This window comes from Typopeltis vanoorti, chromosome 16, assembly GCF_054136105.1.
Source record: "Typopeltis vanoorti isolate ZY-2024b chromosome 16, IOZ_Tvanoo_1.0, whole genome shotgun sequence".
In the NCBI taxonomy this organism is placed as follows: domain Eukaryota; kingdom Metazoa; phylum Arthropoda; class Arachnida; order Uropygi; family Thelyphonidae; genus Typopeltis; species Typopeltis vanoorti.
The window spans coordinates 86,262,050-86,279,092 of NC_143564.1; the positions used below are offsets into that span (position 1 = coordinate 86,262,050).

The 17,043-nt window shown below is 35.1% G+C and overlaps 1 protein-coding gene across 1 annotated transcript in view; it reads left to right on the forward strand.

Moving 5' to 3' along the window:
• Positions 1-17,043, forward strand: part of LOC150098172 (elongation factor-like GTPase 1) — a 451,514-nt gene that overhangs the window by 54,121 nt on the left and 380,350 nt on the right. The window contains exon 3 of the mRNA XM_090406579.1: positions 2,967-3,034. Coding sequence (XP_090262705.1) covers positions 2,967-3,034 — 68 coding nt within the window. The remainder of the gene's footprint in view (positions 1-2,966; positions 3,035-17,043) is intronic.

Consider the following 17,043-nt stretch of genomic DNA (forward strand, 5'->3'; position numbering starts at 1 on the left):
TATCCCAGTCCTGAAGATACTTTCAGGCGCAAACTTTGTTTGCTCACACTTGGATAAAGGATTAAACTAAATTTATTATAGTTTAACCAAGTGAAAAATAAACTTTCAACATCTTTCTCTAAATCCAGAGTAATTTATTAAAAAAGGGTGGCACACCATTTGACAACTCCTATAGATAGAGATGACCTGCTAATGTTTCTGCCTGGTATCTCCACTTGGGCCTGGCTCCCACTGAAGAGACCTCAATAAAGGTCGAAACTAGTCTGGGTTGTGGCCCTTCCCTTAATGCATAACATTAGACATATCTGCAAGGAGATGTGTTTTGCATTATGGGAGATACTGAGATAGGAGTGTTGGTAGCTTGCTCCACCTTTGCAAGGAGTGTCCTGGTGTTGTACCACCTTATCCCAGTCCTGAAGATACTTTCAGGTGCAAACTTTGTTTGCTCACACTTGGATAAAGGATTAAACTAAATTTATTATACATTACCAGGTCTATAGCAACATCCAGCGAACTATTTCATTCTATTCACCTATATCTCACACCATTCTGCCTCAAAACCACTACCACTAATTTCTCCTTGCATCTCTACCTTGTGCGGACATAACTCTGTCTATCATCAATAGCATTCCACCTCCTTTTTATCCTTTCTATCTTGATGAAATACATCATACCTTTCTATCTCTATTCTTGTCAGGATGTCATCCTTATCCAACAATTTTTGAGTGAACGAACTCCATCAATGTAACCATTTCCCTTGTTTCTGATACTTCTAGCATTCATATAAACAACATCTCATTCCTAGATCTATAATAAGTTTCACAGATACCACTTATTAGATATGACTTCTCCATATGTTCCTTGGGCCATTTCTTTTTCTGCTTACTCATCCCCTTTCTGTTTTGTCTAGACACACATTCATTTCCTCTTGGAGTATTAACCTTTCTTATGCTGTGCTCTCCTGTCCACTCTGAGTCTCCCTGTTGTCCTGTTTGTCTTGCACACTTGTTCTCTTATTCTCTACACTCATGCTTCCTACATCTTTATTTATAAGCACCACTTCAGTCTCTCCTTCCTCACTCTCCTGCTCTTTCACATTACTTCTTACTTGCTCAGATTCATTATCTGCACCCATTACCTCTCCCTTCCAGCAGCAGTCTCTCAAAATTACTCACACTAAAACCATTCAAATGCAGTCCATCACTTATACAGTTCAATTCTTACTTCAAAATCATTAATAAACTGCATTAACAAACTGTAATCCTTTCTTTTCACACATTTCTGCTAACAGTATCATTCATAATTCTTGCTCTCCACCTCATCTCTGTCATACCTGGGCAACTACTTTTCCTATCATGCTATTATCCTTTATCCTTCTCAACAGCCTTATCCAATAATAAATATTGATATCCAATTTTACATTCTCCTTGTTCCCAGTCAAGTCATTTGTTGCTGCTACCACTACCATCTCCTTTGCTTGCTAACTCCTCATATCTAATGTCTTAATCTTTATTCATTTTACCTCCAGATAAAAACAAACTTTGTGCATCGTCTCATTTACGATACTTCTAATAATCAAATTGTCATACATTGCCTCAAGTCTTTCATTACCTTTATAATACTGACATCATTTGTTTCTGTCTTCTTTATTCTTCCACACGTATCTCCAATTCTCTTCATTTCATTCCACATCTGCCTCAGCTCTTGTCTGATCTTCACTAACTTAGCTTTCAAATTTGCGTCCTTTTCTTTTTTTTTTTTTGCTATCATTCACTCTCGCTATTTAGTTGCCAGTCGTGCATGCGCACACACTTGTTCACCGTCAACTCCACTCACCACCTCACCGTTGATTGCACTCTGTTTTTTAATGTCGTTATTGTCCACTTTGTTTTTAAGTATCATTATCCCCTGCTTTATTGTCAACCAAACTTTTTTCCTTGCTATCACTTCCATACACTATCTAAATATTCACAAAATCTTCAACTGCCATGTCAGTAAAAACACCATATTCCTTACTCGTATTTAAGCATGGTCCATTAGAATATTGCATTTGCTACATATCCACACTTGTTCTTTTCCATTATGCAGCCTCTCTACATAAATATCCGCAACATCTTCCCATGCATACATACTCATTCATGGCACCATACCATTTTTGAGAAATCCACTCTGTTCACTTTGTCTTCCATGCAGACCTACACAATAATTTGCCTTTCACCATCATGTATCAGTGTGCTAACAAAAACAATGAATTTATGATAATATCACCTAAGAAATTTATCCAGACAGTGCCTTCCTTACTCTCCTGCTCTTTCACATCGCTTCTTACTTGCTCAGTTTAATTCTCTGCACTCATTACTCTACCTTCCAGCAGCAGTCTCTCAAAATGACTCGCAATTTATCCATATACCATATGGATCTAATTGCTTTCATTTTAAAAGAAACATAGCGAACCCAGTAAAGTAATAATTTTACCTGATTTGCAAGTTAAATTTTTTTGTAATGCTACTACAGTTTGTGATATCACCTAAGAAATTTATCCAGGCACTGCATTCCGCACTCAAATATCTCACAGTAATAATTAATCTACAATTTAGACAATATCGGCACATATTTAAATATAAAATTTACTTATTTTACATTTCCTGCATGACAACCGATGTTTAACTCAGTCATTTTAATTAACAATAATCTAATTGCTTTCATTTTAAAAGAAACATAATGAACTCAGTAAAGTAGTCATTTTACTTGATTTACAAGTTAATTTTTTTTTAATAATCCTACAGTTTATAATAATATCACCTATATAATTGCTTTCATTTTAAAAGAAATGCGGTGAATCAAGTAAAATAATAATTTTACCTAATTTGCAAGTTAAATTTTTTTATAATGCTATAGTTTATTATATTTTTTAAAAATGAAAAATATTGCTATTTTATTATTATTATTATTTTATTTTTTTAAAGGAAAAACGACGTTAGCAGATTCACTCTTGGCCTGCAATGGCATAATTTCCCAGAAAATGGCAGGAAAGGTAATTTATTGTTAAACTTGCTGCATTTGGCGCATTACATGATATTAAAATAATTTCATATATTTTTGTATTTCTGTTATGTATAGTTCCTTTCATCATCATATAATGTCAACAAGAATGAAATAACAGTCACTCAGAACTGCTGTCAGGAATGAATGCCTTGTAGGTCTGAAATGCTTTAGATAAATTAAATTCCATGAAATTTGAAACAGTTCTGGATTTAATTTTAAATATGGATGTCTTGAAAACAATTTTTTAGGAAAAGGATGGTACACATTTGTTAGGGTACCCTTTGGAAACCAGTTTTAATCTTCACTGCCTCTCTGTTCTGCAATTCTAAAGTCACAAGTCTTTTTTTTTTTTTTTTAATTATAAGTGACTTAAAAGGATTAAAAACTTGTTTTGTTATATTTTGAATTTCATTGTTTATCACATTAACTAATTATATTCAAAGCTTTTAAAAAGCTCATAAGAAAAAATATTTTAAGAATCATTTAAGCTTAATTCTTAAGCAATTTTATTCATCATTTAGAATGAGTAGTCCCCTGTGTTGTCTTATTTGAGAGCTTTGTGAGTTTGCACTTGGAAATGCTGCAGCTGAAGTAGTCTGAATTATCTGCAAAGCAAAAGATATAAAGATGAGTACTGCAATTGATGAGTTAAAACAACAAAGGCAATCACTCTGACACCTATCCCAGTTCCTAGTGTCTATTGTTACCAAGCCTTTATAGCTAATAAAGCCACAAGCACTCAAATAACATATTGGCTGAACTTGAACACTCAAGGGGCAATTGTATAAAATAACCTTTGCCAGCTATGCTTAGCATCACAATTTGCTACCTGTGATTACAAGTGGGTCTGCTTTTCACTCTGAACGCACAAAACCTATGAATTAAACAGTCTGGGTAAAGCATAACTTCTGGTCCCAATATGAAGTCATTTTACAAACAGTCATCTTATGCATGTAGTAGAATTTTAATGAGCTAGTCCACTTTGATCTCTGTTGAAAGGCATGACAGCAATATTGACCTGACCCCCCCCCCCAATCTCTCTCTCTGTAATTGGACCAAGTGCATTCTGTTCCACACGAACAGTGTATCACTTATCAAAAAGCAAGTGGTTAATCCTCTAATAAGAACATGCCATACTGTTCACAGCAGTTCAGATACAAGAAACAATCAAGAACATTGTGTCTGATTATTAGTTGTGCCATTTGATTGCTCATTTTCTGCACAGTTACAATTTTGCTGGGTGTCAAGAGTTTTTTGCCTTCAAAGACTGGTACAGATCAGGAGTGGATTTGGTATCATATAGGACTGATATGCTGTATAAGTTTATCTAGACTATACAGCATTATATTTTGTATATTTGATTAAATAATGCTCTGTAACATTTCTCAAATGTTATGTCAAAATTCCAAAAAATCTGGATATTAATTTGCTGAGCACACCTCAGCAAATTATTCAGATTTACAATACATTCTGGTTATTTCACATGGAAAAGAAATATATACAAACAGCTACATGGGACATGCATTGGTTTCCCTCTTTCCCTTCCCATCTTTAGCTAATTTCTATATAGAATACTTAGAGAACCAAACAATTAATACAGCCACACTCAAACCAGTAATTTGGCTGCACCATGTTGATGATTTGTTTTCTATTTGGCCACATGGTCCAGACACATTACATATTTAGTGTATTTAAATATCTAAAGACCTTAAGTCCACTTCACAGTAGAACAGGAATCTAATGACTATTGGCTCTTCCTAGATACATTAATCACATGCCTTCATTTCATTATTATTATTATTTTTTATTTATTTATTTATTTTTTTTTTTTTTTTTTGGCTTATAGAAAACCTACACATGCTGAAAGATATTTGCACAAACAATCCCCCCCATCATCTAGCTCAGTAATATGGTATTCTAAAAATACTAAATCAGAGCCAGAGCTTTCTATTCCAGTGATAATGTTCTTACCACTGAAGTCGCTTACCTCTACCACACTTTTTTAGCCAATGGTTATAATTCCTGAAAAAATACTATATGTTCTCCCCCTCCCCCTTCTGGAATTCTGTTTGTCACCTAATATACGAGACCACAGCAAAACTATTACCATTCCATACATTCAGGGCACGTCAGAAAAGATATCCGATCTGTATTTAATAAATATCAGCACTTCATCACATTTAAACCATATATCAAATTGACAACTCTTGATTGTTCACGTAAGAACAGACTCTCTAATTTATCATATCCAGGAGTGTATGATGTATACCCTGTACTTGTGATGACCTGCCTTACTGTGGGCAGGCAAGAACTGGGAAGAAACTTGAACATCTGATCCATTGATCTCAGTGCAGGAAGGGACTTGAAAATTAATTCCAGTAGATAATCTTTTGCTTCCATCCTTCAGTATTGTATCAATTTAACATTCAATTTGGAACTTTTTATTGGTAATCTCATATACAAAAATTTATTCAACTCATGGTACATTAATTAATAAAAAAATTGAATTGGATTTGAAATCCTGCATATTGCATCTAAGAGGAAATACATAAGAAGGGAGGCTGTTTCAAAAAATAGTGATAATACCAAAATGTTCTCTGAACTTGGAGTGTTGAATTGTAAAGAGATTGAATATTCATTGATTACACAGTCCAACACAATTTTTGCTGACTTTTATATGAGACTTGTTTTTTACTAATTTGGATGTGCTGATTTCAAATATCAAACCCATTTTTCTCTATCACGTCAGGTTTTTCCTCTATGGCATTTTCTTTTTGCTAATTTATAAGGTTTTTGATAGTTTTAAGGAGGCAGTACTATTTAGAAGATCAAAAAAATCGATTTCTTAATATTATTTTCTGAAAGTATGTACTTTTAAAAATCTGTTCCTAACTTTTTATCAAGAAATTCGAAAAATTCCCGAAGATATAGTATTTAAAGCGGTGCGCAGATCAGAATCGGAGCGCTCACTGCTCTCGCTTATTAGTAAACGAATAAATGCGTAAAAACCTGCAACGGCATGTATTGGCGCTTTGAATGCAAGAGAGGCTGATAATTAGATACATAACTACTTAACAATATTCATTAAAAATTACAAGAATATTTATAAAAAAATAACAATTTTACTTACACATGAGTTTCAGGGAATAAATTTTTGTTTGTAGCAATTTTTGCTGTGTGTTCTGTTTTGGCAATCCCTTTGAATACTCCAACAGTAGTCGGCCATCATGTGAGAATCCCATCTTCCTTGGTACCGATCTTCCATAGTTTTTAAGTCTTGATGAAATCTTTCGCCTTGTTCGTCGCTTACAGCACCTAAATTCTCAGGAAATCTATCAAGATGACTGTATAGGAAATGAAGCTTTATGCTCATGTTGCAACCTAGGCGCTGGAAATTTTCAAGCATTGTTTTCACTAGATCTTTGTAATTGCACGCTTTTTTGTTTCCAAGAAAATTATTCGCAACCATTGTAAATGAAGTCCAGGCCTCTTTCTCAATTTCGTTCATAGAGTTGGTGAAATTTGGGTCTCTCATTAAAGTTCTAATTTGCGGTCCATCAAATACACCGGCTTTAATTTTTTCATAACTAAGTCGTGGAAATTTTTCACATATGTATTGGAAACAGTCACCTTGTAAATCTAAAGCTTTAACATACTGCTTCATAAGACCTAGTTTGATGTGTAGAAAATGATTTTTTCTCTGTCAATTAAAGGTTGATTTATAACATTCTGTTCTCCAACATTTAAGGATAGTCTAAGAGGCCAATGTTTCTGACTCCCGTGCTGGTTTCTAGCTCGACTATCCCAGAAGCATAGAAAACACGGAAACTTTGTATATCCTTTTTGAAAGCCAAGTAAAAAGTTCACCATTTTAAGATCCACACAGATGATCCAGTTATGGTCTGTATATTTTAATAACTTCAGAACCTTTTTAATGTCCTCATATGTTTCCTTTAAGTGTACTGAATAGCAATAGGAATTGAGCCATATACATTCCCATTGTGTAGTAAGACACGCTTGAGACTTCTGCTTGAACTGTCGATAAATAAACGCCACTCATTTGGATGATATTGTACAACACTCATTTCAGTTAGTAAACGTGACACATTGTTACAGTAAACAAACCCACACTCCTGTTTAAAATATTGTACAAGATTACTTTCCCTGCTACGATAAAAAGTTATCTTCGTATCTTGCTCCAGTAAGTTTTTTTCATTTAATCTTGAAGCTCACAATTCCGATGATTCCTTTAATAGGCCCAAATCTCTTACCAAGTCATTAAATTCCGCTTGAGTAAAACATTGTGGTCCAGAACTAGAAATTAAATTTTCATTGTCTAAATCAACATCCGGGTCTTGCTCCTCAAGAACATCTGGCATATCCCGATCATGCTCGTTCTCAAGTAAAGGAAGTCCTTTATAAATTGGCACAGCTATTTCATTGGAATGAGCAACTGGCCGAATTGCTGAGTCGAGATTTGGATACACAATTTTTTTCTTATTCTTCTTATTATAACCAGAAGTCTGAACTAAACAAAAATAGCAATTATCTACGTGATTTTTCGGTTCATGCCAAATCATTGGAATGCCAAAAGCTAATTTTTGCCATTTTCCCTTGCTCTGCTGTCGTAAATTTTCTACACATGACTTACACACTTTATTTGGAGTCCATGACTTGTCCATGACTTCCCCTAGACCTACCTGGTGTATACCAGGTCCCTTGCAGTTGTAATCTGTCTTACTTTGGCCAAACAGGCAGGACAGCAAATATCAGAATTTCTGAACACAAGGACTACATCCGGTTTCACAAGTACAGCCATTCTGGTCTTGCGGACCATGCTCTGGATACACGCCACAGAATACGGTGGAAGAAAGCTACAGTAATACACCGTAGCAAATACAAATACGAAAGACTATTTATGGAATCAGCCTTAGCCCTAAGAAATTCTCCAAACCTCAACAAATTTGGTTGTATGCGACTGCCCCAAATCTGGGAGGCTTACATCAGCAGACCTTCAACCCAACGGCCAAGAACACCTACTTAGCCCTCCAGAGGGCACCATCAGGACTTTTAGGAGAACAATAGCTTCATCTCTTCATTCCCAGTTACTGTGTTTGTAGTGCCTATGTGCACGTGCTTTTTTTGTAAGTTCCTTTAGAAGATGGCAATGTGACATTGCCGAAATATCGGAAAATATTTATTAAAGTTTAATTTAATTTATATCCTTAACTACGTTGTTCAATTTCCTTAAGTGTTTTAATAATGCATAACCAACGTATAAACCTGTCTACGAGAATACTACCATAAAAGTACTATGTTTATGGTAGTATTTTATGGCCATAAAGATTGGAGGTTATAACTATCCCCATAATAGAAATCTCATCTTGTGTAGATTTCTGTATTGTCAGAAAAATGACTTGAAGAATTTATTTTATTATTATTATTTTTTTTTTTTTTTAATAAGAACTAAGACAGGGATTAAGTTTTGCTAACATTGAAATTAACAAAGTCATTAGAACCCTGCTGAAGAATTGTTTGGAAATCAAGCCATTGTAGAAGAGGATATTTTTAAAAGTGTGTTGAATTGTGCAGTGCATAGTTTGTCAAGTGAGAAAGAGAAGTGCAACCTGTCATCGGCATCATTATAGTCAACTGCAAAAATTTAGTGAGAAACAGAGGAGACAGGTAGGTTAAAGAACAGAGCCCCTGTAATAATTCATCATTAGATGCATAGTTAAAAGGAAAGATCCATTCATCATTATATGCATTATATAGCCATAGAAAAGATACTACCATTTCAGAAATCAGAAGACTTTGGGTGCTTACTTAATAGACTTTTGCAGGTGATAAAAGTAAAAATATCCTCTCTTAATTGATAGTAGTGAAACCCATATTGATGATTAGTTTATTAGTTTGCAAGTAGTGTAGTTAAATTAAACTTTCCAAGTTAAATGTTAATGGATTTCTCCATTGCTTCAATAAGTTTTAATGAGAGCAATGCAGCAAGACTCGCACAACAATTGATGATTTAATGCCTACTGTCTAAGAGAAGGAGGAAGTATATGTCCAAGATTACCAACAAGCTCATGAAGATGTAGGCAGAATTAAAATTCAGCTGAACTTCTCAGAAAAAGCCTGAATATTATTTCATCGCCATCTGTATTTTAGATTATTTCACAGGCTTAACCTATTGAAAGTTTTTTCACTTGGTTATACTATAAATTAAAGATGCCAAGAAATTACCATATTTTTCTCCTTATAAGATGCATCATTGTATTAGACGCATCACATTTTTCATGTCAAATTTTTTTTGTAAAAAAAAAAAAAAAAAAGCTTTACAGTATAAGATGCATGAATTATGGATCAAATTTTTCATGATTTTTGCATATAGCTATGTCTGTGCTATGTAGAATCCACGGGTTATAAAAAACATTTTAAATATAATAATGTATTTATTACTAGTTTAAATGTGTGACCATTAGCAACCATGCAACTATTCAAACTGGTCATGCATTACCAACAAGCAATGATGCACCGCAACTGTGCATACATAAAAAATACATAGATGTATAGGATGCACTGTTTATAAGATGCATCCTAATTTTCAGATAAATGTTAGATACAAAAAAGCACGTCTTATAAGGTGAAAAATACGGTATATTCTTGGTTTAATGCTTTATCCAAGTGTAAGCAAACAAAGTTTGCACACATATCGAGGTTTCATGATGTTGAATCAATTGCTTTAGTTATCCCATAATGCAATGCACATAATCTTACAGACATGTATAATGCTGTGCATTATTGCAAGATCCACCACCCAGACCAGTTTTGACCTTTAAGTGATATCAAGGTTAAAGTAATACAGAAGCCATATTTCCATATACAAGTAGTCAAAAGGTGTCACACCAGTCGTGAAGTGACTACACATGCAAACTTTGTTTGCTTACACCTGGATAAAGGACTAAACAAGAATATAATTTCTTGGCATCTTTAATTTATAGGCTTCACCTAGTTGGACACTAAAAATCATACATTCTATCTTGCCTGTCATAAAAAGAATCTCTACAGTCGTGCTTTGAACTAAATAGATTGAAGACTGTTAACACAGCAGCCAACTGCTTGTCTGTTGTGTTGAATATGTATGAATTGTCATTATCAAATAAAAAACAGTGCCCTTGATATATTAATGATGGGGAAAATTATTCTCTTTTTTTGCATTGACAGGTTTCCCTAGAATTCATAAACTGGAACTTTCTTCACGTCTATAGTTAGTGCATCAGCATTCTGACATAAATCATCAAATAATTCTTCATGCAGAAGGATAAATGAAACTGCCTTGATATTACTACCTTAATATATCTTTTAGTTGATCGGTTACTCTAAGCAACATAGTCTGCCTTCTGTTTTCTCTGTAATTGAGTAACCAGTTTTCTCTCTGGCTGTTGTATTGCATATCATAGTCAGTTTCCTCTTTTTAGATTTCTTCCCTGTTCTATTACCAGTCTGCTTTCTCCAGTACGACTCAAGATCCATAGTTCTGTTGATGAGAGCACACTCCATTCCTATTACTTGATAAACCTTATACACTTCTTGGAAAGAAGTCAATGGACACAATAGTGTGAGGAACAAACAGCCATGGTGCCCACCTTAATAAGATGTAGGACCTCCTTTAGCTGCGATGATGTGCCATCAAATGCAACATCATAGAAATGGGCATTGATCATGATTGAAAAGCATCATATGAATGGTTCATTGTGAAGCAAAGTCATAAGACAGAGCATTACTGTACATCTGACTCAACTTTCCAAGTTTTAATAGCTACTATTAATGTTCAAATTCTTCATATTCCATCAGTCAGTAAGAAATAATCTAATTACCATTGTCTGCTGTGTGTATATTTTTGGCTGCCATGTCACAACTGAGCACTCTAAAGATTAAATGATATGCACTCTCATTTGCTGTATTCCATTACTACAAAATCGGTGATAATCCACAAAACTGGTATTTGTAATAACCAACATTCCCAATAAATACAATAAGTAAGGTAAACATACACGAAAACTGTTTGACTTAAAACAGAATCAGCGTGACATATGTATATATTTTTTTAAACTCTAACTAAAAATTGTCACTCATCACAGATAAGCACATTTTTCATGTCCTGCCTATACCATTGATATAGGCTTTACTGATTGACATGTGGTTAAATACAAAGAGTTTTTGAGGATGACAGCACCCATCTCTAATTAGTAATAGGTACCATTTTCTCTCTTTTACAATAGCTGACTTAGTAATTGTACCATTGTCAATGGCATTATCTTCTGGACATTTACTATTGTTTGGTATTAATTCTGACTTGGTTGAACTAAAGAAATTATTTTATTATATTTTGCTCCTGTAGAGTTCATTTGAATATCGATTTTAGAGATAAGTTCATACAGAATGAGTCAAAATGATGCAACCTATTTCTAAAATTTTTTTACAAAGAATCAACAACAGGAAAATGCAACATGCCTAATTTGAAATATGAAGTGTTACTGTTTGTAAGTACAAAAGTTAATTTTCAGTAAGTACTGCTCTAGGGCATTGATGTAATGTGCTATCGATTTAGTGCAGGGAAAATGAGCATAGACAGGACTGTTTTTTGCATGTCTTGGATTTCCATTCAACAGTCTATTGTCTCTGACCTAACATTTAGAAAGAAGCATCAAGAGAATTCTCCAGCTGCAAATTCCATTTAGAAGTGCTGTTATAAATTTCAGAAGACTGGTTGTATCTCTAAAGAGGAGAATCCTGGCTGTCCACATGTGAACAAGGACAAGTCCTTGTCCTTGTTCACAGGACAGACAGAGATACATGTTAGATGCTTAATAGAGTGAAACAGCACTGAGGAAGGATTAAATTAGTTAATTCTTCCAGTATTTCATTTCAGTCACAGACATCTTTTACTTGCCCAAGTTATCAATCTACTTTTTATAAATATTGTTAAGAGCTAATTTTTTTGAAAACTAAATATTATGATTGATGACAAAACAGAGTGCTACATTTTCTTTATTTCCTACTTCACATTATATGTAATTATACAGAAATACCCTTTCTTTTAATTTGGGTTTAAAATGTATGCCACAGCACATTTACATAAAAGCTTCATATGACCTCCAGTGTATCTTTTTCTTAGTTGCAAAATGCCACTTACTGACTGATTTATCTGAAACAAAATCCTGCAAAAAAGGGCCATTCATGTATATCATCAATAAGCCATTCAGGGTAAAAGAATTCATTAATGACCTCATTTGATTGAAATGTTGTTCAAATGATGACATACTTGCCGATATAATGGCTACAATTTCAAGCAGTTTTGAGAGAAATGGAAATCTGTCATTATTCATTTTCTTCCCGTGTGTTTAAATACTTCTCTAAAACTTTGCTCTTACCACTCTTTCACTAAATTTGTTGAAACTTTCTTCATTATCATCAAGTAAACATACTGTCCAGCCCCACTGCTGTATTCACAATGATATTTTTCAATATACTCAGTACTTGCAATTAATTTACCTCAATGCTCACATCAGTGTGTCACCTCAGTAGCTGCTAAGTGACACGTTACATGAATGATATATATTGGGTTGTTTCAAATGAAATGGCCGTTGAATGACTGTCAGGTTTCTACTGGTTGCTGAAGAAAGCAAGCGCTGAGGTATATGCAAATTTTTTATGTCATGTGACAGCGTCACACGTGGGTGATGCAATTGTGGTATTTGTTTTGTTCAACAAGCATTAAACATTGAATACTACCGACATCAAGTCAATTAAGGTTGCTGTATCTTTACGAGCTCAAATTGGGAAATTCTGCAGTGGCTGCAGAAAAAACATCAATAAAGTATTCGGTGGAGGAACAACTAATGAGAGATCCACTCGCTGTTGGTTTGCAAAATTTCGCTCAGGAGATTTGAGGCTACAAAACGAACCCTGTGACCATCGTCCTTCCTCCATTGATTCAAATGAATTAAAGGATTTAATCGAATCAGATCCACGACAAACTGTACAAGAGATTGCCCAGACACTAAATGTATACTTCTCAACTGTTTCACAGCACTTGGCAATAATAGGAAAAGTAAGGAAGCTCGACAAGAGTGGGTGCCTCATGAACTCACTGATGAAAACAAAGCACGGCATTTGGAAGTGTGCTCTTCTCTCTTAAGAAGTAACGAATTGTGACTGTGGATGAAGTGGATATTCTACGACAATCGTACATGTTCGTCGCAGTGGTTGGGAGTGAAAGACACTCCAGGAAGGACTCCAAATGCACCTCTGCATCCAATAAAGATGTTTACTGTACAGTAGTCTTCTGTTGGTGTTATTCACTACTCATTCCTTCCACGAGGTGAAACGATAAATGCAGTTCGATATTGTACAGATATGCAGTAAACGCATGAAAAATTGTGCCTTAAGCAACCAGCACTTGTGAATAGACATGGAGTCCTGTTGCTTCAGGATAACACCCGACCACATACGGCAGTGTCAACCACACAGCAAATCAACAATTTGGGATACAAAATTGTGCCTCATCCTCCATACTCTCCTGACATTTCCTCATTCTCCATACTTCTCCTGACAGATTACCATTTTTTCCAGCACTTGAGCCATTTTTTGTCCAAGAAATGTTTTGCCAACGATGCATCAATTTATCGGGCAGTGGAGGACTTCATCACTTCCAGAGACACTGATTTTTACAAATATGGTATAAATGACCTTGCCACACATTGGCAACAATGCATTGATGCTGCTGGAGATTACTTTGATTAAGCAGGTATTCTTCTTTTTTATTCTCTTCTTTTTCAATCATCCTTAAAATCGGCCATTTCATTTGCAAATTGATCACTTAATAACTGAATTATTTCTTCTGCTTCTGTCACTTTCCTACAATCAACACTGAGTAAAGTAATCTTTCCATAATCATTCTTTCTCTTACTTGCTACATAGCAAAAAAACTCTTTTGGATTTACTTTGGCCTGTTTGGATAATTTTCTCTCATAATCTGATTTCGCTTTCTTTACCATGCTAGTTACCCTTCTTGCTTGCACTTTATACTGCTCATGGGCATGCTGATCAACTTGTTTATATTCCTTCCACAATGCTTTCTTTGTTTTGCAGCTTCTGCTTTATATTGCTAGTAATCCACTTAATCCCTACTCGGTTTATCCTCCTAACCCTGGGTATGCAGTCTGAAACGTCCTCATTCAAACAATCCTTGACCATTTCCAGTGCACTAATAACATTCATTCCATGTAGTTTCTTAGATCATGGCGCTGCTCCAAGTTGTCTCCTAAGTTTGTCATAATCGCCAGCTTTGTAGCTCCACGTAAACTCTTTCTTGACTGAAATGTCTATGTTGAACAACCTCCCAGGACAAGACTGCATGGTCACTTCCCCCATTCAGAGGTAGAGTTGCTACCACAGTTATAGATAGATCTTCTGATGCTATTACCAGATCCAACACTCAAACCTCTGATCCCTCCCATCATGTACTGCTGTTTCAGGTAATTATCCCTTAATAACTGTATAAATTCCATTTCCATTTGGCCATATGCCTTTTCCTTTTCTCAATCTATATCACCATAGTTGAAGTCTCCCATGATAATTGCTCAGCCTGCACTCATTGTGCTAATCTGCTGATGCATGTTGTCCACATCTTCTGGAATCCCAAGGTCTGTAGCAGCAACCAACAAACACGCAAACTTTGTTTGCTTATATTTGGATAAAGGATTAAATGATAAGTATAATTTCTTGGCATCTTTAATTTATAGTATAACCAAATGGAAAAGCTTTCGACGTTGGTCAAAGTTCTTCAGCTATCATTAATAATACCCCTCCTTCTGTCCTACTTCATCTATCTCTGAAAACACAATATCCATTACAGTCTTTCTATTCCTGTAACTACATCATTCTCTGACAACCAGGTCTCACTAATGCCAATAACTTTGGCCAAGTTGTGAGCTGAGCAATGCTAAAAAATCCTCTGCTTTATTTCTGATACTTCGGGCATTCATTTACATGCATTTCAACATTCTCTTGGACCCATAGTTACCCTTACATGCATCTATAAACTGTACACCATTCCTCCTGCACGATCTTCTCATTGACTCATTGGCAATCATGGCTCTTCTTCTCAGGTCTATCCTATCATACTGAGGCAGCAGGCTCACAATCTTTACTTTCTTACTCTTCATTTTTGCTTATTCTAACAACTCTTTTATATCTTCTCTCGTTGCATATTTCTCAAGTTCAAATCATTTGTGCCTACCAGAACAATTAATTCGTTCACTTCCTTCTTCTGGAAACTTAAAACTTCACTTACATCCTTTATCTTTGCACCTGGAAAACATGCTTTCGTCACTTTCTCATTAAGTATACCTCTTATCATCGAATCCCTTTGCAATACTATCTCTTTTCTCCAAGTTTCTTGCACTTTCATACTTTTGTCATCCACTCTTTCTCTCATTCTCCGTTCTTCTGTATCACATGCCAATCGTTCGAACTCATGTTTTGTCCTGTGAAGTCTGCGTAAGCATGCAATTTCTTTTTGCACCGGCATCTCATCATCAACATCATTGCTTTCAACCACTTCCTTCAAACTCTCATTTGTATTTCGTGCACTATATCATTCACTGCTTCCACTACGTTTTCCACAATACTTTGAAAATCCTGCTTTATATCTATAATATCAATCACTTCATTCTTTCACTCCTGACCTGACTCTCATTTCTTATACTTGCTTACGAAACATTTCCGACAGCTATTTTCTCCATTCTTGCCCTCATACCACAAACCATTCACTCTCAGCAATAAATACATTAAACACATGCCACATCGCACTAAATCTCACACATTGATATCATTCAACAATGTCTTGGTCGCCACTTTTCTTATACGCATCAGTGCCATAACCACAAACTTTTCTGAAAGAATGTTATGTAATAATAGTTGACTAAACAACACAGTCAAAAATATACAAAATTCCACCAATTATATATAACAATATGGCTAATGTCTACTACAAAATGACTTATCTGAGCAACATGCACATGGCAGCTGTTACTAAGAATGATGCGAGTGCCCTCCTAGGGAATCTTCTAGAGTAGTTCCTGTAACCAACATGAGATTAGATTGTAGCTGATTCAGTGTAGCACTGTTATTAGATTTTTTTTTATTGGAGATGCACGATAGGTTTACTTGCATTCTTTTCTCCACTAAATGTTTGTCTGTAGTTAGAAAGGTGACAGTTACATAGAGGTAGACACAAGAAAGAGATAGAGGATCGTTTATCTTCAGAAAGATAGGAACTGTGATGAGGCTCTGTAGCTCAGTTAGTATAGACAAGCCCTTTGGTTAAAAAGCTCCAGGTTCAATCCTGTGTATGGAGTAAGAAACCTTTATGAGATCTTTTTAATCAAACTGTGAGTTAGCCAGTCTCATACAGAGAGAGAGGATTTTTTTCTTCTGGAAACTCTGATTTCTCATCCCTTAAAACAGGTGAACTGGCCCCATCAGCACACAGTTCTACAGACATAACAATACTTACCACCCACCCACCTATCCTTTAATCAGGGCACTCCACTCATCTTTGACAGATAAGAAATGAGAAATTAGGATTGTTTGTTGAATGAAATGAATGTAGCCAAATAGATTATGTTTTTTAAGGATTCTTGAGATTAGTTCCAAGATGCCAGAAAAGTATGGTATAAGAACCTTCATATTGTTTCATTGTTGTTTGAGCTAGGCTTGTAGGAATTCAAAATATGAAAGATAGGAGTCATAAAAACTATTAGCATATGAGCATGATGTAACAGTTTTTATGACTCCTATCTTTTGAAAAGGATGGTGAGCAGATTGCTATTGAATGCAACATCCAGTACAGGTAGGTTTTTGATACAAGTCATTAGCTCACCTGAAGAGGAGTGGAAGAGTAAAATGTCTAGGAAAGCTAGTTCATTTTAT